The 25,339-nt window shown below is 43.3% G+C and overlaps 1 protein-coding gene across 3 annotated transcripts; it reads right to left on the reverse strand.

Annotated features, from left to right (window-relative positions):
• Positions 1-176: 176 nt before the first annotated feature.
• Positions 177-23,640, reverse strand: ANGEL2 (angel homolog 2). 3 transcript variants are annotated; one of them, XM_078868316.1, is made up of 12 exons: positions 23,413-23,640; positions 22,614-22,673; positions 18,678-19,099; positions 17,468-17,691; positions 15,576-15,645; positions 14,476-14,657; positions 13,675-13,767; positions 12,605-12,766; positions 9,660-9,885; positions 8,597-8,702; positions 7,083-7,243; positions 177-5,618 (listed from the first exon to the last, which is right to left on the reverse strand). In XM_078868316.1, exons 3-12 carry the CDS (start codon positions 19,090-19,092, stop codon positions 5,443-5,445), a joined length of 1,815 nt encoding a protein of 604 aa, XP_078724442.1. In that variant the 5' UTR covers positions 19,093-19,099; positions 22,614-22,673; positions 23,413-23,640; the 3' UTR covers positions 177-5,442. The 3 variants fall into 3 exon arrangements, with proteins under 3 accessions (XP_078724442.1, XP_078724441.1, XP_078724443.1); XM_078868315.1 differs by lacking the exon at positions 22,614-22,673; XM_078868317.1 differs by lacking the exon at positions 23,413-23,640 and having other exon boundaries at positions 22,601-22,943.
• Positions 23,641-25,339: the final 1,699 nt, after the last annotated feature.

The raw sequence follows: 25,339 nt of genomic DNA on the forward strand, positions 1-25,339 counted from the left end.
TTGGTTTCCATTTTTGTAATAAACGATATGTAATATAAATTTGAAAATTATGTACAAGTTCATGTGATCTCTTTGGAGAGACTGAAGAAGGGAATTCATGGATTTCAGACGACAAAAGGTATTGTGTGCTGGTTTGTAACATGCATGACTTCTGTCAAATCTACAACTTTTACGTGTGAATCAATAAACGATTAAAATAACAAGATATACCACTGTGTTTTGCTCCCATATAGTCATCTGTCTTCAACGTATGTACGACTCAAAGGATAGATAGCTATTTGATATCCGCGTGCATTACATGAAGCTCAAGGCAGTTTGAGAGAGAAGCGTTGCCATGTTATTGTTGCATTCTGTCACGGCGAGCAGCTTCATTGGGTCAGAATTACAATGAATGCGTGGGCACGTATAAACATCATCTTTGTAAATGTGACAATCTTATCGGGTGGCATAAAACTATGACGTGGCCGAACCCATTGTACTGGCTACAACTCTACATTTTAAGTTAAATCCTTAGGGCATCCATGACTCTTATTTGGAACTAGTTACCTTTGCAATGCATAATAACATTTCTTCAGATGCGCTTTATGTAACAAATGGTTAATCCAATAACTTCAGTGGCTATACATGGAGATAATACAGTATTAGATTTGGGATGAGTTGGTAGAAATACAACAGTCCGTTAAGTACGTCAATGAAGAATAACGTATACTTAACTTCGCCTTTTTATTTAAACAGCAACAAGTTTAATAAAAATGAGGCACAAATCAACATGCACAGAAGTAATTTTAAAGTCTCAACTTTTTAAAGAATGAACGGTAAATGTGCAATACATTAGACGATAGTCTGTCCATTACATCTGCTCACTGGCATACAAGTATTAGAAAGACAAAATTGTGAAACCTGTTAAAGCTCCTAGAACTTTCAATGTAAACTTTAACGGTCAATATTGTTTCCTTAATCTACACAGCACTTACAACAATTATCTATGCATGTTGCAACTGTTGTAACACACTGGAGCCAGAATCGCATTCATTCGTGTGGGTTTGAACCAACGATGGAATGAGGGTGGAGATGTCCTCACAAGTTAAAAGTCTCCGAGAACGGGCAGACGTGGCATATGCAGAGCACCAGGAGGGCTTTAAAGACGTCAGGCATCAGAGAGCACAGGCTGGCAGCTTTTTCTCTCTGATCTCCCTCTGTGCCTTTAAACCTAATTTCACACCCACGTAGCATATACCTTGGGTGATTTAGGCACGTGATATGCTTCTTTTCAATAACTTGTGACATTTATCTCACAAACCAAAGAATGAATTCAATGATGTATGGCATGTACTGTACAGAAGATTAGTTTGCAACTGTTTTACCCCACTTCACAATGCTAATTTAGCGTTTGCAGAAACTAAACTACGTTACCCTATACACTTATGAAAATCACTCATAGAGCTACTTCCAAGTTAACTGCCTGTACATCTTTTTAATAATTGTCCAGTGAAGAGTGATTGCAGTAATATTCAGAGACTAATACAGATGTATAATTAACTTCTGCACTCGGGTTTTGAACTTTAAAATTGCCCCACTCAAACAATACATCATTCCTAACAAAGACAACATAAAAAACCGTAGCACAAGTTGACATTGAACTAGTGTAACAAAAAAAACATTCTAAACCAAATTAAATAGGCCCTAAACTGACCCTTAAAGGCTAAATTGCACCTACCTGTTGCTATTGTTCTTTAACGCATCTGCACCTTGTGGTGCACAAACGGATTCACAATTATTAGTATTATTAATTTTTATTATTTATTTTTACCTACGTGACTTTACCGGAAAAAAACCTAAGAGTATGAATCCTTGCAGTCACGAAAGCTTCAAATCTAGAACAGATTCACAATGTTGTCTTCACACGCCAAAATGCTGTTCACGTCAAGATGCCATAACTACGGTGGAGTGGCCAGACATTGTCAACGACCCTTGAAGAAACTCCACCCACCGCCTTATTACACTGCGTGTTACTTTTTTGTAGGGAGAGTAGTAATGCTGAGATTGGCGACACTAAATGGCTAATTGCAGTATAAACAACAAAACTCAACACATTCGTGCCATTCGTGCACCATTGCCAGACAATCGCCAAACAACATGAGGTTGTGAGATTATTTATCAAATTTGAAACACTCACCAATGTGCCTTGTCAGTTTGCCAAGATATAAGGACGAGGTTTTATTTCTATGACCTGTTAAGAGGTTTACCTGTTTACAAAGTAAAAATGCAATTTGGGATTTGAAATTGTCGTGGCAATGTGATTTGACTTTGTTCCATACATCGTTTGAACGCGCACTTTAAGAATGTAAAGACAAAAATAACTTTGAAAATAACTAAGCCATTGCTCTTCTTTTATAAACATGTCACCAATTTGTCAGTCAGTTGCATTGCTAACACATATATACATATAAACAACCACAACGTTCCTCTCCTCCAAATGTTACACACCTGGCAGTCAACTTTAAAAAAATTACTCAATGGGGTTTCTGCCGTGACCCTGACTCACACCTGCTGGTTCTACTTGCAGCGCATCTACATTTAGATACATTCCACTTTTAAGATTGTTTACTCCACTTACTACTGTCAAAAACACATTCTTGTTCATTTGAAAAGAAAACCTTTAGAGCCAAATAGCTGGTGTTTTGGAAATATGGCCACATAACAAAACCAGGACCCAAAATAACCATGGTAACTCAATACATTTTCTCTGGGTTTTTCGGTAAAGTCACGTAGAACAATAAAAAACATTTACCGAAAAACCCAAAGAATATGAATTAATGCAGTTACGAAAGCTTTAAGTCGAGATGTAACTGCATATATTGTTATACGAGTCTCCTTAATTGGCTACAAAATATATTTAATGGTGATTAGCTGCCAAATTGCGTGGCTTCTATCCTAATATTTGTATAGACATTTTCACTATTTGAAGATTATTTCCTTGCTAAACGTTAAAGATTACAGGCACAAATAGCAGTGAATCATGCCAAGATGTGACCAATATGTTACACACTCCTGTTATGTTCCAAGGAGACCCCCTCAACCCCCAACTCAAGCAAATGAACAAATGAATTTTGGATAAATATCAAACACAGATAGCTGCTTGGAATTAAAGCAGAACAGAAACGCTACTTCCATTAGCACATCTCACACCGAGCCTCCTAAACCATTTCCCACAAGACAAACCCTGAAGTTTTAAACTCCAACTATGCATCTAGTAAGTCTCTTGGAATTGAGTATGTTGATCAATACAAGTCAAGAGGATTATACGAGTGGAATAATGTCCCAATTAGCACTCGAAGTGAGTGTGATTGCCCCACACTGTAATAACTCTGAGCTATAACAACAATTGCAATGCCAAGACATTACAATAGAACTGGATGTTTCTGCCATGTTACATCTGCATGAGCAGACATTCACGATTAATTCAATCAGAAGCACAGACTCCCCCTTTAAGAACAATCACATTTTAAGTGGAATACAATTCCTCATTTCGTGTTCATCCGATAGCAAATCTTTAGAGGCATGTACTCAACGATGCTTCTGCAGAAATCCTGTATTGTTCAGTCGCATAGGGCAAGAAGTCCAGCCAGCTACCCACACCCACGTGTTCCCAAAGGTTGCTTTTTAATATCTGTGTAATAATGAACTACCTTGTGATAGGCTTTGGTCGGCACAGAAGACATGGGAGTGCTTGTAAAGCCAGTCGTACGTGACAGTGATTCACGTCAATTCTTCCCAGGCCCTCCCACACAAACTCTCTGGTGCATGGGAGGGTGGGAAATAGTGATTGCTAAGCCAAAGTCTATTTGTAGTTTCATAGATAATTGGCCCATGAATTTAATCGAAATTAAACATGCTTGCCTAGAGTCGAATTTGCTTTATGTCTTTCCTTTGTTGGTGTGAAAGAAGTTCAACACACATACATATGATTCACCGGTTTGAATCCAACCTAAGCCCCCAAAAATGTGTTGTGTAGTACATTATAATCAAGCTTTCCATTTACAATTCTGCAAAGCTGTACCACATTACATAAATTGTTTACAAGGTCGGGCTGGTTTTGTGATATGGAGCGTGCTGCTAACTTCTAATACACAGAACTCTCTTTTCAATTTGCAAGGAACTACATTATCCTGTACTGTAGGAGGTAGAATTCCCATGGGACAGAACCGTTACAGTTATTGTCCAATAGATTTTCAGTCATGGTTCAATGTTCTTATGTAGAGGACACACAGTGTTTTCCAAGGAGTGTAGGAGGTACACTCACAACACTGACTTTAAAGCCATCTTGTTCTCTACTCTGACCTTTCAATGAAATGCTTTAAGTCTGTGTTATGCAGGGTGTACAAACTGTGGCTTTGTATTCACTGTGTTTTATGAACAGCTAAGCACTTGTGGCAATACTGCACACCGCTCACCGGGGGAGATGTGAACAGTACGGTGAACAACTTAAAATGCAAGCACAGACAACGTTAAGTAAAAGGAAAGTATTTCTTAAGTATGAAGAAATGGAAGACATAACTTAAACAGAAAACATTGATGAGTAGGATTCTTGTTTTTCTATATAGAAAATTATCTTTTTCATTATGTTTAAGTGTCAATTCATATTTGAAACAAATCGTGTTGCTAGATATGGCCGTTTTGTGGACAATTATGTGCATTTAAAACATTCCATGGCTTTTGCTTTCCACCTCTAAGTCTTACAGGAAACAAAACAAAAAGCGATGTTCATGCAGCCAGGGAGTGACCAGCTTCCCATGGTGGTGGAGGCTTCACATAAGCTCAGTTTGAATTTGGCGGTGGGGGGAGGGGCACTGATTAAGCTCATACTTTGGCCATTGCAGAGACACTGTGAGCAAAACTTGAATGGCAAACAGTGAGGTAGAACATTCCACTGTGAATGTTGCTTGCTTTTTTCCACTGGACAACCGCACAATGGCCACACCAAGCCAGCCCAGCGTGACTCAGGAGGCACCGATTTGTGTTTCCACTCCAGAAGCAAAGCCGTGCAGCTGACATCACACACAAGGAGCGAGTGGAGATGCACGTAGAAGATGAGGCGACGGTCTGCCTTGAGTTGTTATGTGCAAAAAAAGGCATCGATAGATCCGCCGCTGACCCTGCTTGGCCCCCAAGTCAGATGTCTTGCGATGCTCAGCGTAGCATTGTTTGGTTCTTGCTCAGGTCACCCAAAAGCCAGTGGAAAACCACCCATACCGCGAGGGCCCCGCGCTGGCTCGGCTCGGATATGCCAGTGGAGATGGGGTAAGAGGAGTGTTAGACGTCGACCGGAGTTAAAAACGACGTCCAGATGAGCCTCATACATCGTAGTGGGCATGCCCATTCTTGCCCAAGAGATTTCTCCAGCAATCAATATTAATAGCAGCTGGCGGGCGGTGAGGGGGGTTAGAACTCGAGGGCAAATTTGGCGAGAAGGGGCAGGTGGTCGGAAGGCGCCGCCTCATTGGGGAGGCCCTTGTGCTGCCAGATCTGCGGCAACGTGAGCAGGGTGAGGCGCGCAATAGGCCTCAGCCGCCAGCCAAACCCCGGGCACCTGCTGCCTGCCTCCCTCCAGGGCCGGCCTGCACACGTCACGTTGCGCACGCCACAACACACACTGCTCAAGCATCAAACAGGCAGTGGTCACCGCATCATTGCGCGCTTACAGAGGCGCTTCTTCCGCCGTCTGGAACGCCACTTCCTTCCGATATTAGGAAGCCACTGGAGCTAAGCACAATTAAACCTAGCTTAAAAACAAATTTATTAAGAACTGCTTTTGGTTGTGTTTAGTTTGTCGAAGCTGTACAGCAGTAAATGCAGTTCTCCTTCTAGCTTTACATTTCACTTCCACAGAACTTCACATGGTATGAGCAGTATTCTACATCTCATAGGAGTGACATTAAACAAAATTATTAAAATTAAAGTGGAGCACTGGTAGAACAAATAGCAGAATGTTATAAATTTCTTGCTCATGTCACACTAGCGGTGTAAAGGATTCCACTCGAGGATATTTTGGGCCTATTCTTCCACGCTTCTTGGAAGAGGTGACCTGTACCCACACTTTACACCAACTCGACGTGACCTGCCAATCGACTGCTGCGTACACACTTATACTGCTGTGCCACGAGATGCAATTGAACCGGTGACCTCTGGATTGCAATTCTCATGTACTAACCGCCACACCATGGCAGCATTCAATAATCTTGTAAGCACAACGTTGAAAACAGAATTATGAAAATGAGCATGGAGGATTTGTGGAATAAATCGTATATCACAAGAGCTAAAGCTGTAATATTACACTGCCACATGGACCCCTATTCATAAAAACAACTGTTAGTCTGTTGAAAGCAGTGTATCTCATACAAAGGTATTAAAATAAGAAAATGGATATAGGTTAAGACACACCCAGGCCCTGGATGGGCATCTTGCAACAAAGGGACAATGATGCTCAAACAGAAACTGTGTCCCAGGATTAACAAGAGCACCATAGCAAGCCTTTTGGCTTGCAAAAGGGTAAGATTGAGGCCAATGTAATGGCTTAGCTTTTATACAGAAATGGTTACATTAATATTAATATTTAATTACATAAAGCACCATTCTACAAGGTGCTCAAAGTGCTGTACATAACAAAAATAAATCATTGGCCAAGGGCAGGGAAGACTGAGTGTAGGAGGTAATTTAGAGAACCAAAAGCCAGAGAAAACAAATGTGTCTTGAGGCGGGGTTTAAACACCGCCGGTGTCTTTGAATTGCTAACAACACTGGGCCAGGCGCTCCACAGATGGGGAGCAGCACAGCAGAAGGGCCACCCAGTGTGTGGAGGAGCCACATCCTGGGAACTCAGAGGGGGCACCAGCCATCAAAACACTAAGACTTCGAGATGTGTGTATGTTGAACTTCTTTCGCACCGTACGTAACCAAACGTGCTAACCGGGAGGGATGGCACGTATAGGGTCGGCAAATCTGCGAGATATTAAGATATTAATACATTGGTTTCTTCATTACTGTGCCTAACTAAACCTCAGCATCCAGTGAAGAGCACTTGCCTTCGAAGGGTGATGGACTCGGACATGTGTAAAAAATGTAATCCACTGTGACTCCTGTTGTGGATGTACAGATGGTCGCCTCCATTAGGTTTTCCTCTGGGACGAAGTGTGAGTAGACAGAGTTGAAGCTCATCCTGTGCTGGATCGCCTTAGGGAAAGGGCTTGGGGTTGGCAAGGGAGGGAGAAGTGAAATTCGGTGGGCAAAGGAAGACAGCGATGGATACAATGGCCATTTATTGTAAAGTAATATCACGTTATGCAATTACGATTGTAATGTTATATACGTTAAAAAGCAAACAGGTAACACATGTTTTGTTACTGAAGTTGTTAGGAAATAGAATATTGTTATTAAAGATGTTAGATGCATTGTGTAGCCTTATGCACCGAGATAAAATTTCAATTTGATAAAATACATATTTTCACCATGAGGTTTAATTGCACATAGCTTATATATTTTATTATTTTATTACAATTAAAAGATTCTCGAATAAAATATAAGTTATAAATATGACTTTCAAAATGTTGTATAACCACACCATAGCATAATGAACGTGCATATTAATATACAGTATTGCCTTTTTTCAATGATCCGCCCCCCTTTTACAGTTGATAATTTGAAACGCATCAAATGTCAAAAACGTTACCGCTCTGTTAAGCATATTCAATGTCAAATCTACAATGAAGTTTCATTTCATGGGAAACCACACTGGCAGTCAGGGACATATGGTAAAAATCCCGTAAGTTTCATTCAGCTGACTGACAAAGCTGTCAGAATGACTCAAAGCTAAACAATACCAGAGCTCAGTGGCACCCCTCGAGAATAATTTGAAAAAATGGGAGTGTCATCTGTTGCCATGTCTTATAGCCTAGGGAGTTTGATGGGCCCCAGTAGGGTTCAAGTTACGCAGCCAAGGCTAGTATGACGACCCCACCACCATCTGTGCTCCTGACATCCAGGAACACCTTCTCCCATTACGCTGGGATAATAAATAATGCATGCACACTGCAGTGCTGCCCACATGTAATAGCATTTCTCATGCGCACACGCTCCTCAGACATAATCAGAGATGCAACATTCCCCTAAATGAAAGCAAATTGGTAACAAACACAATGTGATGTGGCAATTTATATGCATGGCATTCCACATTCTATTTGTGGGGATGTCATTGCACCAATGTTGTGATGGGCTGCAGTGTGACGTCAGTCGGCTTTAACAGCTGTTCGGAACTGGTCATGCTGTGAAACTTTCCGCGCAAGGTATGTGAATGCAAGCTAGGCACTCCCTCTATCGGACAAACAGTACCACTGCTCATTCCAACAACAACAACACAATCGACTCAATTGGCCCCAATTCAACGCTGTGCGAAGGAATAGCCCCCAAGAGCGTAACACGATGGTTTGGTAGTTCAAGCTATTTCCTTCAATCACCTTGACTTCTGGATTCAAGCGCACAGTAAAGGATGATAGTGTCATTCTCACAAGAGCAAGTCGCTGTGTTATACGTGCCAGCGTACCTGCAGTTAGTATGAGAACGTGATCCGCCTCCGGATGTGGCATAATGTCCACATGGGGCGTTCCCTGAAGGTGCTGCCTTTAGTTGGTTGCTGGCTACAGCCGGAGCTGTAGCAATGTACCGTGAAAGCAAAAACACATGTTCATTCAGAAGGTTTCTGGGTTAGATCACGTAAATATAAATGTGCCGTTGACCCACCACCCGACACAGCCAATTCGTAAGCTTTGTCACGTCAACAAAACGTGACAATTGGCAATAAGTTCAGTACATCGGTGTGATGACGAGTTAAACCACAACATTTACAATTGAGTACGAGGTTTCGCTGGTGATTACAACCAGCTTCATATAGCGAATTTCCAGAATTGTTAAGTTATTTTGCTGAATATTTACTTCAAGAAAATAACTACAACCAATCTCTATCAGTGATTATCATGAAGTTTTCGCTTATAAGAGCTCTCTAAACGATACTTAAATATCTTGATTTGATAAATAATGAAGTTACATAATATTCAAGCACAATGCAGCATGCCCCACAAATAGCCTATTGATCAGTCAAACATTATTCACTCCAAAATTGTACCTGGGGGTAGGCCGTTGATTTACATGTTCACCACTTGCTCTGACAATATGTGCAGTTGGTAATCCCCAATTAAAACGAGAATAGCTCAGCATGTAACGATTTACCCCGACAGAAATGTTATGAATTGTCACAATACTGTGGTCGTAACTTGATTCAACAATACATTAGTTTGCATCTAGCTTAAATGTAACATTGACATAAAATTCTATAGTAAAGGTTTTCTTGTGGGTTAGATCGCGTAAATATAAACTTGTTGTTAAACCCGCGACTAGCCGACAGAGCCAACCAGTAAGGTTTGTCACGTAAACATTAGCATTAATTTCCATAACATTTAAACTCGGCATTACCAAAAACATGTATCCTAATGCACATGTCGTGAGCGTAAGAATCCGTTATAATCAATTGATTGGTGCATCGTTAGAAGCCAAACGCTACCTCCAGGCGTGTAGTGGGTGAGCGTGAGGAGTGGGGTTGTTTTCTGTACCTGCTGCCCGCTCTTGCAGCGCAGTGGCGGCTGTGGTACCCAAGCTGGCCGGCGGTGATGGTCGTTGTGCCGACTCTGGCGGCTGGAGGGGCTTGGCTTGTTGGGCTGCTTGAGGTTTGCTCACCTCCATGTACTGGCAGAACGGAGACACGCCGAGTGTTTGAGGCCAAAGCGGGGCTTGCAGCAGACGATGATTTGCCTGGTACACTTCCTGCTGCCCTGACACCTGCGCACACACACACACACCATCGCTCCACTTAGCACAGACGTTGAGTTTGCTCTACAATTCTGTGCAGCCTTCGCGATAGGGGGTGAAGCAGTCGGGCAGTGGTTTCGTCTACACTGTGAACCCGGCGATCCAAATTCGATTACCAGCCATGGATGACATTATCAGAGATATGAGCCGGTCTTGGGTGCCCTCTCTCGACTGCCCCACAATGAGCAGCAGCCTAAGTATGGTTTCACAACTCCTACGGGGAGCCCTTCTTTGGGCTGTACATTATTATTCAAGACAGACACACCTTGAACCAAACCTTAATAGCTCGAGTTCTTTAAATGGTAATTATGCAATCTTGATTTGAAGCTTTCGTGACTGCAGGAATCCATACTCTTTGGTTCTTTCGGTAAAGTCACGTAGGTAGAAAATAAAATAGATCACGACGTTTCGGGCGCAACACAAGCGTCCGTCATTAGGTGGGAAAGCATGGTCTGTTGCTGATGCAGACTGTTTTAAAAGGTTTGAAATGGGTGTAGCTCAGGGGTTATAAAGACGTGGCCGGGGCTCGTGATGTTAATGTGAGAAATTAGCATGTAGCTGTAGAAAAGGAGAAGAGCGGCCTCCTCGACGAGGGAGTGCCACCCAACGGGTGCAATCCAAAAGACACGTAAGCATGAGAGGGCAATCCATAGGCATGAGAGTGCAATGCAATTATGCAGTCAATAATAACTGGATCATCTGAATTCCTTTCTTTCATCGCTGCCGTCCAGTAGTGGCCTTCAAGCGTTTTGAATTCTGCTTCTTTACCCACTCTCGGCATCCACTCTGTAGTTGATTTTGTCTCTCATCTCTTGTTCTCATTTCTTGTTCTATCACAACCATATCGGCGACTTGTTTTCCGTATTTATACATTCCTTAAGCTACCTCTTCGACTTACTCCTAACGTACTACTTTCCATAGATCTTTGGGAATATGCTGATGCTACGGAGCTCTGGATTTGACTCGGCAATGACTTCTGGATTCTCAGCTCTTCCCAAACAGCACTTGTGGATGCTCAGCTGCAAATTAAACTATGCATATAACAAAAGGTAGAATGAGACCAAACCAACCTGGCCTGGCTGCCCGTTCTGTCCAACATCGCCCGTTCTGACACCAGGCGACAATTCGCCTTGCAGAATCCTTGATGTGCAAGACAAGCCACACGTTTAAAAGTGTGCTCAATCCATCCTAGATTTGAAGTTTTCGTGACTGCAAGGATCCATACTCTTTGGTTCTTTCGGTAAAGTCACGTAGGTGAAAAAAAAAAATAATAATAGTTATTTATATATATATTTTTTTCTATTTTTTTTTCCCACCTAATTGACTTTACCGAAAGAATCAAAGAGTGTGTTCAATCCACCGAGCCACTGTTTTAGCTTCAGGCCCTCTGCTTGGACAATTCCTCTAAAAAACCTCAATGTCATTTTCAGGCAGCATACCGAGTAGCAAGAACAAGCTCAGGCATAGCCACTGTGCACTTCGCGACAGACCCAGCAGTCCAACCAACTGGTTTTGACCTTTCACGCCATCTGTCGGTAAAGCTCAACAATCGCTTCATATGTGGACTGATCAGAGGTGCTGCAAATGACTACACGTGGGGTCTTGTCACTCCCTCCTTTGCTGTTGTGGCCAATTACATTTAGGCTGCACCCATTGGCAAGGACTGCCCGGTACTCTCATTGAATTGTACAATAAATTTAATTTCTCTTTGCAAGTTAATGGTTGACGAACATACATGATTCTAAACAAAACATTTATTTTTATTTTACCAGGTAAGGCCTACTGAGTTATATAGATATTTTTCAGAAGTAACCTGGCCACAAATGATAGCCCAATCAAGTGGCTTATCACGTGGAAATTTACATCAGCCAAATACTCGAAACTCATATTTATAAATGTGGAGGGAAAAACCGGAGGACCGAAATAAAAATCCATGCAACCACAGGGAGACATGCAAACTCAAAATATACAGCAGGCGTCAGGGTCGCGATCAAACCAACAAGCTTCTGTACACGAGGCGAGGTAGTTAATATCTCACTGTTATGTAAATGTAAAAACATGAAAAAAAATTGAACACTACAAATAGAGAATGAGTTCCACTCTTTAGAAACCGCTCCTCACTTTAAAAGTGTACACAGCACATGGCTGGAATACAAGACTCGTGCAGTTTCAAGACTGCAGAGATATAAAATTACTATATAACAAAACTACCTTGTTCAACAAAGTGTATAAGCACTCATTAATTTGCCGAAATCTTCTTAAAACATAGAGATTGCAGGGCTTGGGCAATTGTTGACACCAACTCTCCACCTGGCCGCCTTCCAGCTTGTCTGTGGTTCCCCAGGGATAGTGAGAAGTAATTAGTATGAACGACACAGATACAACTAAACATTATTCCAGTAAAGTGAAGGAAAGAAGGCTTCAGTAGCTGGCACACATCACGAGAATAAGCCCGGACAAGATCCCGTAATTGGCGATGCGACAGAAAAGTGAAAGGATACAGGAGTAGGAGAAGACAGAAAACCCGGCGGATAGATGAAGACAACGGATGGAGATTGAAGAAGACGAGAACCCAGGTGGAAAATAATTTGGCCTCTTCGTCACTAGCGAGCAGACGGAAGGGACAGATGACGACTATGATGACGATGTTAACATGAGACACAAAAGTGCAGCAGATGCAGGGCCTCGCCTTCCAGGCAGGCAGGCCGTGGTAGTGGAGGTATCCGTGGCGTAGGAAGTGGTACAGCGGTGAGCCGGGCACGCTGTTGAAGTCTCCGCACAGCAGCACCGGCAAACGTCCGCCGTCCGACACTTTGTCAATCTCGGCGAGCAGCAGGGCCAGTTGGGCAAGCTGCAGACCATTACACGAGACGCGCAGGAACAAGGAAACAAACAAAAAGGCCATTACAAGCTAAACATACTGGAGTACACATGAAAATAAATAAACAGATTTGGCTTCCTGATTATTTAGATTATGAATTATTTCCGCCTTGCTGGACATTGCGGCATCTGCTTCGAAGATGCAAGACAGACATCACGCTGAGAACTACTGAAGGCCATCCTTGACAGACGGCCAACAATGATAGCATTTTTTCTTGAACACTATAAACAGTAATATTAACTTAATGTGTTTATATATAAAAAAAAGCCTGAATGTTATATAATGAAAATAATTACGTGACGGTCATGAACACATTTGTTTACGAAACTGAATAACTTCCAATGTCAAGGTACATTGTCCTCCAGTTGGATTCCAGGCCACGGGTAACATGAGTGGCGAGTGATATCCGAACAGCTCCTTGGCTCCACTTCACCAATCCACCCGGCTGGGGGTTGATTTAGTCCATCTCTCTCTGGGGTCAATAGAATGAGTAAAACTTTGTGGGTAAAGTCCACAGGACTTGTCCCTGCCAACGGGATGCTGAGTTTCCACCACTGACTCAGGGCTGTAATAGATGAACGCTGCCTCAATGTTCATCATTGTGTTTAGTTTGTGGTCTGTGTTTAATTGTTGTCCTTCCCCCGCACCTCCGATTAGCAAGGTTGGCTACGTACGGCGCAAAAGAAGTTCAACATACACACGTACATACATTTGAACAGGAAATCACTTTGACTCTTGAGAAATCAGTGGTGTATTTATAAATGGATTACCCTGTAATAACAGCAATGTTGAGGACCTTAACATTAAAACAAACAAATCGTTGGTTATTCAACTATGAAAATAACAACGTAAAGACACCAAAAACGATATTAATGTACCTTGATATCCCCCCTTTTGGGATTGAAGAGGAGATGTGTGTTGGCAATGCAGACACTCGGGGGGAATTGTGTATAGGGTGCCGAACTTGTACCCTAGTCAACAAAAACAATAACATTCGTGAAATTATCATTAACCACACATAACAGTGATACGACTGGGATCCATTACATTTCCTGGAGTCTAGAAAAGGACTGTCAATATTGTAACTTTACTTTTCTGCACATCCTCATAGAATAGGAAAAAAGTAAATTTTATTATGAAATGTTGACACAAGGGTCATTTGCAGACAATTAAGATGTACAGCAGAGCTACCTTGGCAACAGCAGTGTTCACAAAGGTTTTGTTCTTTTGAATATATATGTAGTTGAGCAGTATGAGACACCAAACACACGCAGATTCGTTAATTAGATGGAACGTGTCATCGTTATCATCAACACTTAATATTATTACAGCGCATCTCTCATCTACAGCGCATCTCTCATCTCCAGCACATCTCAAGAAACCACGTGGCAGGGGACCCCGGCGGCAGCTGTCTCTGTGAGGCAGAAGGTGAACAATGCAGCACTGGTCAACTAGCGGGCCAGTAGGGGACAATATTACTGTGGCTTCCCAATTAAGCGATTTTAAACTAATCTTCAAACTGCGATGCCGGCTCACGCATAGCGTCACGACGGGATCTTTAACGGCCGCTGTGAAGCAGACGGCACGTACTTCATGGTGAATACACCCGCAGTGTGAACGAGTGCGTTCTCTGGGCTCGAAGCGCATCTCGTAGGGTGCGGCGTTAACGGGTGTTCGACCTCTTGGGGCAGTGGCTGCAGCACGGCGATGGTGCCCACGTTGTCCCGGTCCATGAGCGACACCCCGGGCCGGTAGTACTCCACCGCGTGCCACGAGCGCAGGGAGAAGCGCGACCTCTTGAAGCAGATGGCGCAGCCATCGTTCTTATCGCCCGTGCGCATCTTGTAGTGGCAGCTGTAGCCTGTGTGGCAATGCAGTGAAAATACAACAAATCGACCAATAATACTGTGAACTTTGAACGAAGAAGCTTGCACAGCGTTGGTGAAGCTCTCTATCACGCACACCCACATGTTTCCCTTTGCGGCTTTGACTTAATGAGTTGTAGAATAATGTGGATGGGGGCAACTCTTGTGATATTTCTGTGCAATGCTGCATTCCAAAAAAATGCATTTCAAAATATACCATTAATTTGAATACTACTCAACATCCTGCATTCTCACTACAAATTACGTTTCATAGCTTTTTCAGTGGCAAGACAAAGTTGGTACATTGGACTCTTGCAGTCAGGTTCAAGTAAATCCCGAAATTCATTCTGCTACAGTCGAAGTCATTACACCAAGGGTGGCCCATGTGTCTTAATTTTAAATCAAGTCACATAGCTACTATCGTTCTTCTCAATAGAGAAGTAAATAAGCTTGAAGAAACTCCATACCATGTTCCCTTGAATACCAGGCCTGGCTCCAGTTCCTATTGGATGGGAGGACGGTCGATAGTGATATACTGTATTCGCGCCGTGATAGCGAGATGTTAACTACCTCGCCTGGTATGCAGGAGGTCGTGGGTTCGATCGCAACCCTGAAGTTTGTATATTTACCGTTTGTATCTTCTCCCCGTGGTCTGGTGGATTTTTCTCCAGGTCCTCCGGTTTTTTCCTCCACATTTAAAATCAACATGCGTTTACAGTATTTTGCTGCTATAAATCATTTGTGGCCAAGTTGCTTCTGAAAAAGAGCTTCATAGCTCAGTGGGCCTTACCTCATTAAATAAAAACAATTACAGGTTGATACCACTAAGGATAGTGAGCTTGGGAGGGCCAAATGGACATTTGATGGGGTGGGGCCAACCCTAGCATCTCCCTTGCACCGGCCCTGCTCCATACCCAGTCTGATGAGACGAGGCTTCAACTGGTCGATGTAATGGTCCTTTTGCACCTCCTGCAGACACAGTACCTGCAATAAACAACGAGTTGCATGTTACAATACAACTCACCAAACACACGTGTGGAGACTGTATGAGAAGATTTTATATTTTAACATAATTTGAGTGTTTTTTCATTCACTGATTAAACCAGCAATCGCAAGGTTAAACTGATGTTCATGTATTTTGCAATACCTTTCTTTTGTTATAAAAACTGTGAAATTAATACCAAAGTTGTAATTTCTGATGACAATCAATAAAGTTACATTTGCAAAAATATGTTTTAATTTAATATTTTAATTACTAAAATAACCATGCACAATATTCAACATGGTATTTTGTCCAGTTAAATGTAAATGGAATAGCCTACGTTGATGTATAATGTGCTAAGCATTGATACCAGATTTGTAGGATGTTAATTCACGAATGATGCTGCTAATAACCTGTAACAATGTGGCATCCTTAATTTAACAACAATGTGGCATCCCTCATTCAACAACACCAATGGCCATTCCATCAAAATCGGCCTTCTATGAAGGACCGGACACCGTGATTTGAAGGTTTGAGTCAAATTGCTACTGATCATTTTTTTTACTCAGCCTAGTTTTATCGTTTGCCTTTTCCATGTTAATATTGAGTGTACTTGTGAGCTAGATTTAAATTTCAGTCCAATTTTTTTGGTATATATTCAAAATGTCCTAGTAATCATATTTCCTGTATTGTATCTGTAACCTGGGTCCCTCCTAGAAACAAGACTTTTAGTCGAAACAAGTCCTTACCTAGTTAAAAGATAAAAAAGTATGATGGCGATGATATGTTTTGATTAATGTAACTAAGTTAGTAATTCATTTTACAATTAAAGTGTAACTCGTCTTACAGTTTTACCAACAGATTAAAGCATGCAGTGGCTATATTGAACCATTGACTTTTTGCTGCCAAGGCTTACTCTGCAAATCCACGGTTAAACATGTTGTTTTTCTCTTGGCATAGTTGATGCGCGTGCAAACATTGCAAGAATGTATGTCAACACCCAAGGGAGGAGCTTGTACTTTGGTCCACTAGATTAAACATTGACAGCTGAAAACGCCCTTCTGCAATTATATCTGGGGTCAATTATACTTGCAGCAACAATGTGAGCTCTAAATTCCAATTACATGTTCATTCAAATCTTTACGAACGACACACTCAAAATTGTCTGCAAGACTACAATTGTAAATTATACTTTCCTAGCTCTGAAAAAGACAGAATATGAATGCTTTCCATTTATAAATGATATCCAAGTCCCATATTCAGTTGTAAGTTCATAGTTAAATTGGAAGTTCTAATAATTGTAATAAAACAAAGCGTTCATATCACATATTGACTAGTCATGGTAAACACATAAAAGGTCACCAACAAAAGTAAGTAAAAAGATAACAGGTCTCGAACACCAAATAAATTAGATTTAAGCAACAAAAGTCGTGCAGCCAAAATAGGAACCCCACTGAAGAAATCATCACAACAATGTAGTGGCATTGTAAAATGATATGGAATACTACAGCTGCCAAGGAACTAATGCAAAATGATATCAGTGCTCTTTGATAAAATTAATAAAATAATGACATGAATGAGGCTGCTTCAGGAGGGGCAGTTTCTAGAGTTACTGCTTGTTCTCCCATGGCCTGCCTTCCCCAGCCATCTGTACTGTTGACTTTCTGTCTCTGTTAAAGCCCAGGCTCAAGAAAATCTGCCCTGCCTATGACTATGACTGACCATCTCTTTTTCAAGAGAAAAAAATAATGGGATTTTGAGCTCGCGATCACATGAAGACACTGTACAAATCCACATTGTTTGTATTGCACGATGTCAACGTACATCCGCATTGAACCGTTCGATCTCCTGGATCAGGTTGGGGAAGCGGTAGGCCCATTCCAGCACGCTGCGGCTACAGTGGCGGTACAGGTAGGCATTGTCCTCGAGCAATCTCTGCGACAGGATGTTGTAGGTCATCACACTGAAGGACATGTGGTTGCGGAGGCCCAACACGCTCGCATCGCTGCTCCTGTCCTCCATGCCTTTCCACCACCGGCAGTGACTCCCTGTGAGAACACGAGGACCAGCAACGATTCCACGTGTAGTGTTGGCACGACACGTGAGGTCAAGGTGCAACACTGCATTTACTTGCTCATGCTGCTGCTAGTGGAAGGGCCTCAAGTGGAGGGATATTTAGAGATAAGGACGCTGTCCAGTCTTGCAAGAAGTGGGAGCACCCACATTTTACCCCATCACACAGTCCTGCTACTTGACCGTGGTGGGTGGGAGGGTGTTAATAAAGGTGCCCATTGTTTCAACTGCCATCCCGGGAAACCAAAGCAAGCTGATGACCTCTGGATTGCAAGCGCAGTGTTCTTACCATTCCATCATGGCAACACCCCAACACCAACAGTTGGTGGAAAATGGCCAAATTTTCAAAACATTTACAAGTTTTGTGCATTTTAACAATAAGAAAATAGCTTTTCTGCCAACACATGAATTGGGCTCAAATTTTTTTATGTCATGTACACAATAAAACTTTTTTTAAATCAAATGTCATGATTTAGAAGTTTGTGTCATGGAATGGCAATCGTGAACAACATTCATGTATCATATTAAATTGTACAAACAATTGTATGATCATAATCAAACAGGAAATGGTAATAAAACATCCATAGGTCTTTACTCAAGCAATTGTTAAATGAGGGCCCCCCGCATGACATGGATCGTATCGATTATTTGACCATACTTCACCACCTTGGTCAGCGCTAGTTGGTGAAGGCAGAGGGAGCATAGAATGGCAGCATATAACCGCAGTACAACAATGAATTTTGCTGTACCGCCCTCTGCTGACCACCACATAGCAGTGCCAAGCAGTGTGTCTGGTGGGCATCGATCCAAGCATTATTAAGGACCTTAATAACTTGACTTCAGAGAAAAACTAATTATAAAACATTTTGTATTCTGCGAATATATAAAATGGATCAGTGGTCTTGACACAGTCTGTTTACAAATTGTGGAATCGGTGCTAGCGTAAGGTAAGCACACTTACACTTCCTGTACATGCTGCCCTGAGTGGGGCGGACTTGTGCATCAACTTTTCTCCGTTCTTCACGAGGAGCATCACTGTCCTTGGGGACGCTGTTGCTGCCCGTGCCAGCGCTGTCCGCTGACAAGCGACTCCGCTTGGGCGAGCTGCCCTCTCCTTTTTGCATGTGGACGCTTGTGGTGGACAAGAAGGAAGGAGATACCTTATCCCACGACACCAATGGCCGGTGGGGATCTTTATCTCTCCAGCGTAGGCAATATGTCCGTAAGCGCACACCTGGCCATTTCAGGTGGCGGACAGTGCAAATGTTTGAAGATTTTAACAAATCTGTCTGTTTTCTGTTCGAGGTTTTATCACACTGAAGCAAGAGTGCTTTCCCACGTGCATGGCAAAAGGCGCGGTGTTGATATCCCAGCATTCGTCACCTGAAATGGTAAAGGTAGTAAAGTTAAAGGTGCAGCCTTGTAATTGCTTGATCATGCCACTGCTGTCAGAAGGGCCGCCACTAGAGAGAACAATTCAGGTGGCGGACAGTGCAAATGTTTGAAGATTTTAACAAATCTGTCTGTTTTCTGTTCGAGGTTTTATCACACTGAAGCAAGCAGGTTGAAATACAGTAAATCGGCATTGCTAGTAAAATAATCCCTTCCACTTGGCACATCTCACATGGACAGTTCCATCTGCAAGTAAGAAGGGTGAAATAACACCATCGCTCTGGTATTGTAACCGGTATTGATCAATACCAGTTACATCCAGAGGACCTATTTTTGACACATTACATGATCTATTATCTGTGCAAAAATGTTCAGCGTGCATATTTTGAAACTGTTTCTGGACATTTTCACAGGGCAATCAGCAACAGCATCAGCGGTGACTGGGGTCAAACCGGCACAGCTCGGAGATGACAGTACAGAGAGTGAGCACGTGATGCCATATGCACGGAACTGTGTTATATTTCTCTGGGCATTCCTGTTTCCTCCTGTATAAAGAACACGTATTGAAGGGAATTTGGACTCAATGAGGCTAACAGGAATCGTGGCTATGAGAAGTTCCACTCCAGCAGCAATCAGACCTGGCATCTGTTTTAACAATGAATTACAATATCATTGTAATTGTAGCATCAACTAACAATGCTGCAACACTTGTACATCTAACTGACCCCAGGTCTACCAGCAATGTTTTTGTCTATTTTCAACACAAATTTAAGAAATACAACGCTATATACTCAATGTGGATGTCATAACGTAAATCTGTACAACACATTACATCAGAGAATAAACACTCTTGACCACAATACCAATTGTGTGACACACAGAGTTTCTGCTTTACCATTACCACCTTAGTCTGATGCCGAGTGCAGTATTTTGTCACGAACATAAATGCTTTGCTGGAAACGTTAACTGTCAAAACAACCCCATGCTGTAGCATTAGCTTTGCTATCTGACATGTCTATAAATCTTGTCCTCTGGATTAGCATGCCAAGTCTCGGATGTTGTTTTCAGTCAAACACTCTAAACACGTGTTTATCAATCAATAGCTATGAACAATTTACAAAAAACAACTCAGCACACTAGTCAACAATTCCCTAAAAATATACATATGCGGTTAAGTTTCAGGTAAAGGCACTTCTCAATAGCACACAAAACAGCTATGTACATAACATTGTAAATCGGGTTTTATTTACTAATACGTGAATACGTCACGATGACATTAAAGCCAAAAGGCCAACAACATTAATGACGCCTCTGAACTATCGACACAAAATATTACCAACGCTAAAGCTGACACATACGCATCGCTGTGTGGCTTACAGCTCACAGTACAATACAGTGACATCGTGTACAACCCGTGTGACATTCAGAACGCCAGTGTGGTGTCCGGTATCTCGACTCGGAGCAACACACCACCATGCTTCACGTGACATGTTGACAGCACCTCGGCTCACTTCCAAACGCGATTCACTCTCTCTGAGCTTCGTACACAAAACAGTTAAACTCGCGAGCACACCGGTCCAATGTCACGTTACCTCGCAGCTGAAGCCTGCTACTGCAATGATTTGCCCGATGGTGCATACAGCACAGGCTACATCTGTGTACAGGATGTGATGTATGCGTGCTTCATGCGGGAGTGAGTCACTCTGCGTGTCCGTTCTCTTTCATCAAGCCACTGCTGGTCAACGTGGGTTGATGGTCTTATGAGTGATGGTTGCTCATCCAAACAGGATGCAATCTCAAACCGCTTTGCTTCCGAGGTCTGACGATATCAGACGCATGCCTCGTGATTTATTTTAACATGTCATGTCGTAGTATGCGTATCGTTATTTACATACTGTAAATGTCCGTGCACAGTGTAGTGTCAATTCAGGACTTGCAACGTACAATTGCACAAATAGCAACGCTTTATCGAGTAGCGTATATACCTACAGATTAAGCCGTTACGTCCGCGTGTTGATGTGTAATAAAGTACATATACTGCCAATGTGATTGTACTACATTGTACAAGTATGTCACTATGCTGTTTACACGTGTCATTGTGCAAGACGTGTAACAACAGCATCATGTTCCCACGTAACGTGCTGCTTGCTGCCCGACTTCGCCAACTTGCACTGACCAGCGTGGTGAAGTACGACCAAACAACCTCCACAACCCGCACAGCCTATGGAGGCCCTCATCCAGCAGTGGACTGACAACAGGGCTGTTACATGGAACAGTCGTACGCAGTTCAATTACAATGCACCACGGCACTTGCGCGATGAATAACGGGATATATATAAAGTAACAACGTCGGGGTTTGGTTATACACCCAGAGGGAAGATATCGACGTTTCGGTCAACCGGCTTTTCCTAATGGACACAACACCGAGATATACCATGGCATGTTATATAACATGTCATCATATACCATGTCATGTTACGTAACATGTGGTGTACGATTGTCGCAGGCGTACAGTAAACAATTGTGCTGTCAATCCACTGCTGGATGATGGCCCCTTCCCTGACCAGACTTCACGACGCTGGTCAGCGTGCCTTGGTGAAGCCAGAGAGCACTGGCGGCGGGTTATTGCAGTCAAGTTCACACCTCCGATTGGCACGGCTGGCTACGTACGGTGCGAAAGAAGTTCAACATGCATATTCATGGTGGTTCACGTCTCATCATCACTGGTATTGACACCACGCCTCCCAGGCAGCACACTTCGAGACGTATATAATAAACAAGCGAACGCGTCGAGTTATACACGATGAGTGAGTGTGTTAGATGAGTGAGTGTGTGTTAGATGAGTGAGTGTGTTAGATGAGTGTGTGTTAGATGAGTGTGTGTTAGATGAGTGTGTGTGTTAGATGAGTGTGTGTGTTAGATGAGTGTGTGTGTTAGATGAGTGTGTGTGTTAGATGAGTGTGTGTGTTAGATGAGTGTGTGTGAGTGTGTTAGATGAGTGAGTGTGTTAGATGAGTGAGTGTGTGTGTAAGATGAGTGAGTGTGTGTTAGATGAGTATGTTTAAGATGAGTGAGTGTGTGTGTGTTAGATGAGTGAGTGTGTGTGTTAGATGAGTGAGTGTGAGTGTGTGTTAGATGAGTGAGTGTGTGTGTGTGTTAGATGAGTGAGTGTGTGTGTTAGATGAGTGAGTGAGTGTGTGTGTTAGATGAGTGAGTGAGTGTGTTAGATGAGTGAGTGTGTGTGTGTTAGATGAGCGAGTGTGTGTTAGATGAGTGAGTGTGAGTGTGTGTTAGATGAGTGTGTGTGTGTGTTAGATGAGTGTGTGTGTGTGTTAGATGAGTGAGTGTGTTAGATGAGTGTGTGTGTTAGATGAGTGAGTGTGTGTGTTAGATGAGTGAGTGTGTTAGATGAGTGTGTGTGTGTGTGTGTTAGATGAGTATGTGTAAGATGAGTGAGTGTGTGTGTTAGATGAGTGAGTGTGTGTGTCACACCGAGTCTACTCACACAGCGCGGAGCCTGGCGACCGAAACCGCCCGACGCCGCTACCGTGAAAGTGGTCGCCTCCTGAGGCCGCCCAGCATCGCAGCGATAACGCAACACAGCGAGTCAACAACACCTTCAGCAACAACACACTACGCCGGGCATAGCAACACACTAACTAGTGGTGATGGTGTAAACAACACAAACAAATCGCAGGGCTAAGGAGACGAGGCACAGCAGCTACTGCTGCTGCGTGTAGGAGGAGGAGGCGAGGCTTTGAGGATGCCGGGCGGCCCCCTCGCGTTCAGTGTCTCACTCGCGCGTGGTGTCCACCACCACCATCCTCACCGTTCGTGGCGTCCCACGATTGTGATTTATTATTAATGTCGGGTTATTTAACTTATTATCATGAACATTTTGGTATAGTATAACCGTTGTAGATACCGATCATTAGTATTATTTTTTACCACGATTAACAGTTAAACATGTATAGCTGTTACTATAATCACATTAAAATGAGTGTAAAGCTGATCAATATCTTGTATCGCTATTGATTGTCACGACAATCATCGTGAATCAAGACGGACATCGTCCAGCATGCCCACGGCACCTGCTGTACTAACGCACTGTACACTACTGTACACTCGTGCACTGGCAGTGTGGTGACCACTACCCGGGAGTCGTCACTGCTGCTCTTCTAGCAACAGATTATAGAAGCTGCTGCTGCAGCTCACACATTCACGACGCGAACAGAATGTAATTAGAGTCGCGAATGAACTCGCACGTGTTCACGGCGTTTGGATCGGTTCGGCGAGGCACTCACATGGCGCTGCCCGGCTCGTTACGTTCAACGGGTGGTTCCATCTTTTGCCCCGCGTTTATTTTTGGAAGAACAAGGCGACCGTCGTGTTTGCGTGTGTGTAAATATGATTGTTTATTTGTGTGGTGTTTTATTATTTTGGTTTAAAAACTAAATTTGAACGTAAAATGTCGAGGCGCTTCGTCGTTTCCGCGCCGCGTAGGCGGATTGGTGCTGCACGGACCGGGTCCCCCCCCCAAAAACGGGACCAAGCCACGCCGCGAAACTTCGTTCCGGCCCAGTCAATTCGTTATCAGATTTTAATTAGAGCAGAGTTCCTGCTTAATAACGTGCACGAGTCATTAGCCATTAACGAATCGTTGCCATCGGGCATGCAACAGTCTTCTCTGAAGCTATTGCTCATGTTCTTTGCTGCGAAGTATTGCATGTACATGACAGTCGTGCAGTAAAACAGACTTGGAATGGTTTTGTGATATTGGCATTCATCAGCAAGTCGTGGCCAGTTCTACAATTGTCAGACAAATGATGATGACCGGCATGACAAACACCATCAGAGATTTCCCCCTCATCGAGACTAACACACCAAGGGAAATCCCACTGAGAGTGTTTTTGTTTACCTTTGTACAACTGCACATTGGACTGGTTTCACGTTTGGAGTGGTAAATAATTAAAAGTTTGTAAATATAATATCGACTTGTAATGCACCTCAGAGTATCCGATCGCTCTGCTGGAGAGAGAACGACTCGAGAGGCGCGAGGAGGAGCCCCAGACGAGCGGGAAGGCAGCCGCGCCGTGAGGAACCTGTGCCGACGCTTGCCCCAGCTCTGCGGGCCTCTACGTATGAAGGCGTTACCCGCCAGCTAATGACGAGGGTCTCGCTTGCGGGAGGAAACTGGAGCACCCCGAAAAACCCCGCGCGTGCGAGGGTACAACACTCGATCCCATGACCACGGAAGAGGCGATATCTGTTGCCGTGTTGACGCCACGGGGAAGGGGGCTGCTGAGCAACATCCGTGCGTGGTCCACCTACCCCCGCTGCAGCCTGCACACGCGCGCGAGGATTGGAGGCATTGCTCAGCATAATGAACACAGCGGATACAATCAATAAACACTTGCTGTGAGGACGAATTCAGGAGTTATTTATGCATGTTACTGTACCCTGCATATCATGATAAAGTGTGATCAATTTCAGTTTGCTGAATAGTGCTAAACAGCACAGAATGTAGCCAAGTCTGTCTTATTACTAAATTGCCAAAGGAAAATGTATTTCTATTTAAAGCCCGCATGGCAGACACAATAATGCTACACAGATCTTTACAACAATATTGCATTACTATTTATATATTCTACAATGCCTTCACATTTACGACGTACGGTGCGAAAGAAGTTCAACATACACACTTTCCAACTATAGAACTGTAATACTGGTAGGAACCCACTGGTTCCACCAGCCCACAGGGGATTATTGTGTCCGTCTGTCCGTCGTGCAGGGAGGGGCTGGGTGGGGAGGGGCTGGGTGGGGAGGGTGGGGGCTGGTCACCCCGTGGTGCCCTTATAAAACTCAACGTTTAACCTACTCACGCCGGCTTGTGCCCGCCCTCACAGTTGGCCGTATTTGCGGAATACACCACGCCGCCGTTGACCCTGGCCATTGACCGAGCAACCCAACGTTCCTCCCAGCTCCCTCCGCAGGAATGTGTTGTTGAATGTGCTTACGAATGAGGCTCATCGATCCGTCCGTCCATCCGTGCATCATTAACAGCGATGGCAAACATCAGTGGCGAGTGACCTCCGAACCGGCTCTCAGATGGATACAAATATGTCACGAAATTCCATGACCACACACAGAGAGAAATAATTGTGAGGCGAGTTTCAGTGGGGCCCATGCCATTGTGAGAATTGGTGATGTTTGACTTGAAACTACAGTTCA

This window comes from Lampetra fluviatilis, chromosome 25 (genome assembly GCF_964198595.1).
Source record: "Lampetra fluviatilis chromosome 25, kcLamFluv1.1, whole genome shotgun sequence".
Classification (NCBI taxonomy): domain Eukaryota; kingdom Metazoa; phylum Chordata; class Hyperoartia; order Petromyzontiformes; family Petromyzontidae; genus Lampetra; species Lampetra fluviatilis.

Coding starts and splice junctions, on each gene's coding strand:
- ANGEL2 (XM_078868315.1), bottom strand. CDS start 19,092: ATGCTGGGATATCAACACCGCGCCTTTTGCCATGCACGTGGGAAAGCA. Junction 17,692..18,677: donor GGGCAGCATGTACAGGAAGT/GTAAGTGTGCTT, acceptor GTGTTCTCACAG/GGAGTCACTGCCGGTGGTGG. Junction 8,703..9,659: donor GCTGCAAGAGCGGGCAGCAG/GTACAGAAAACA, acceptor ACATTGCTACAG/CTCCGGCTGTAGCCAGCAAC.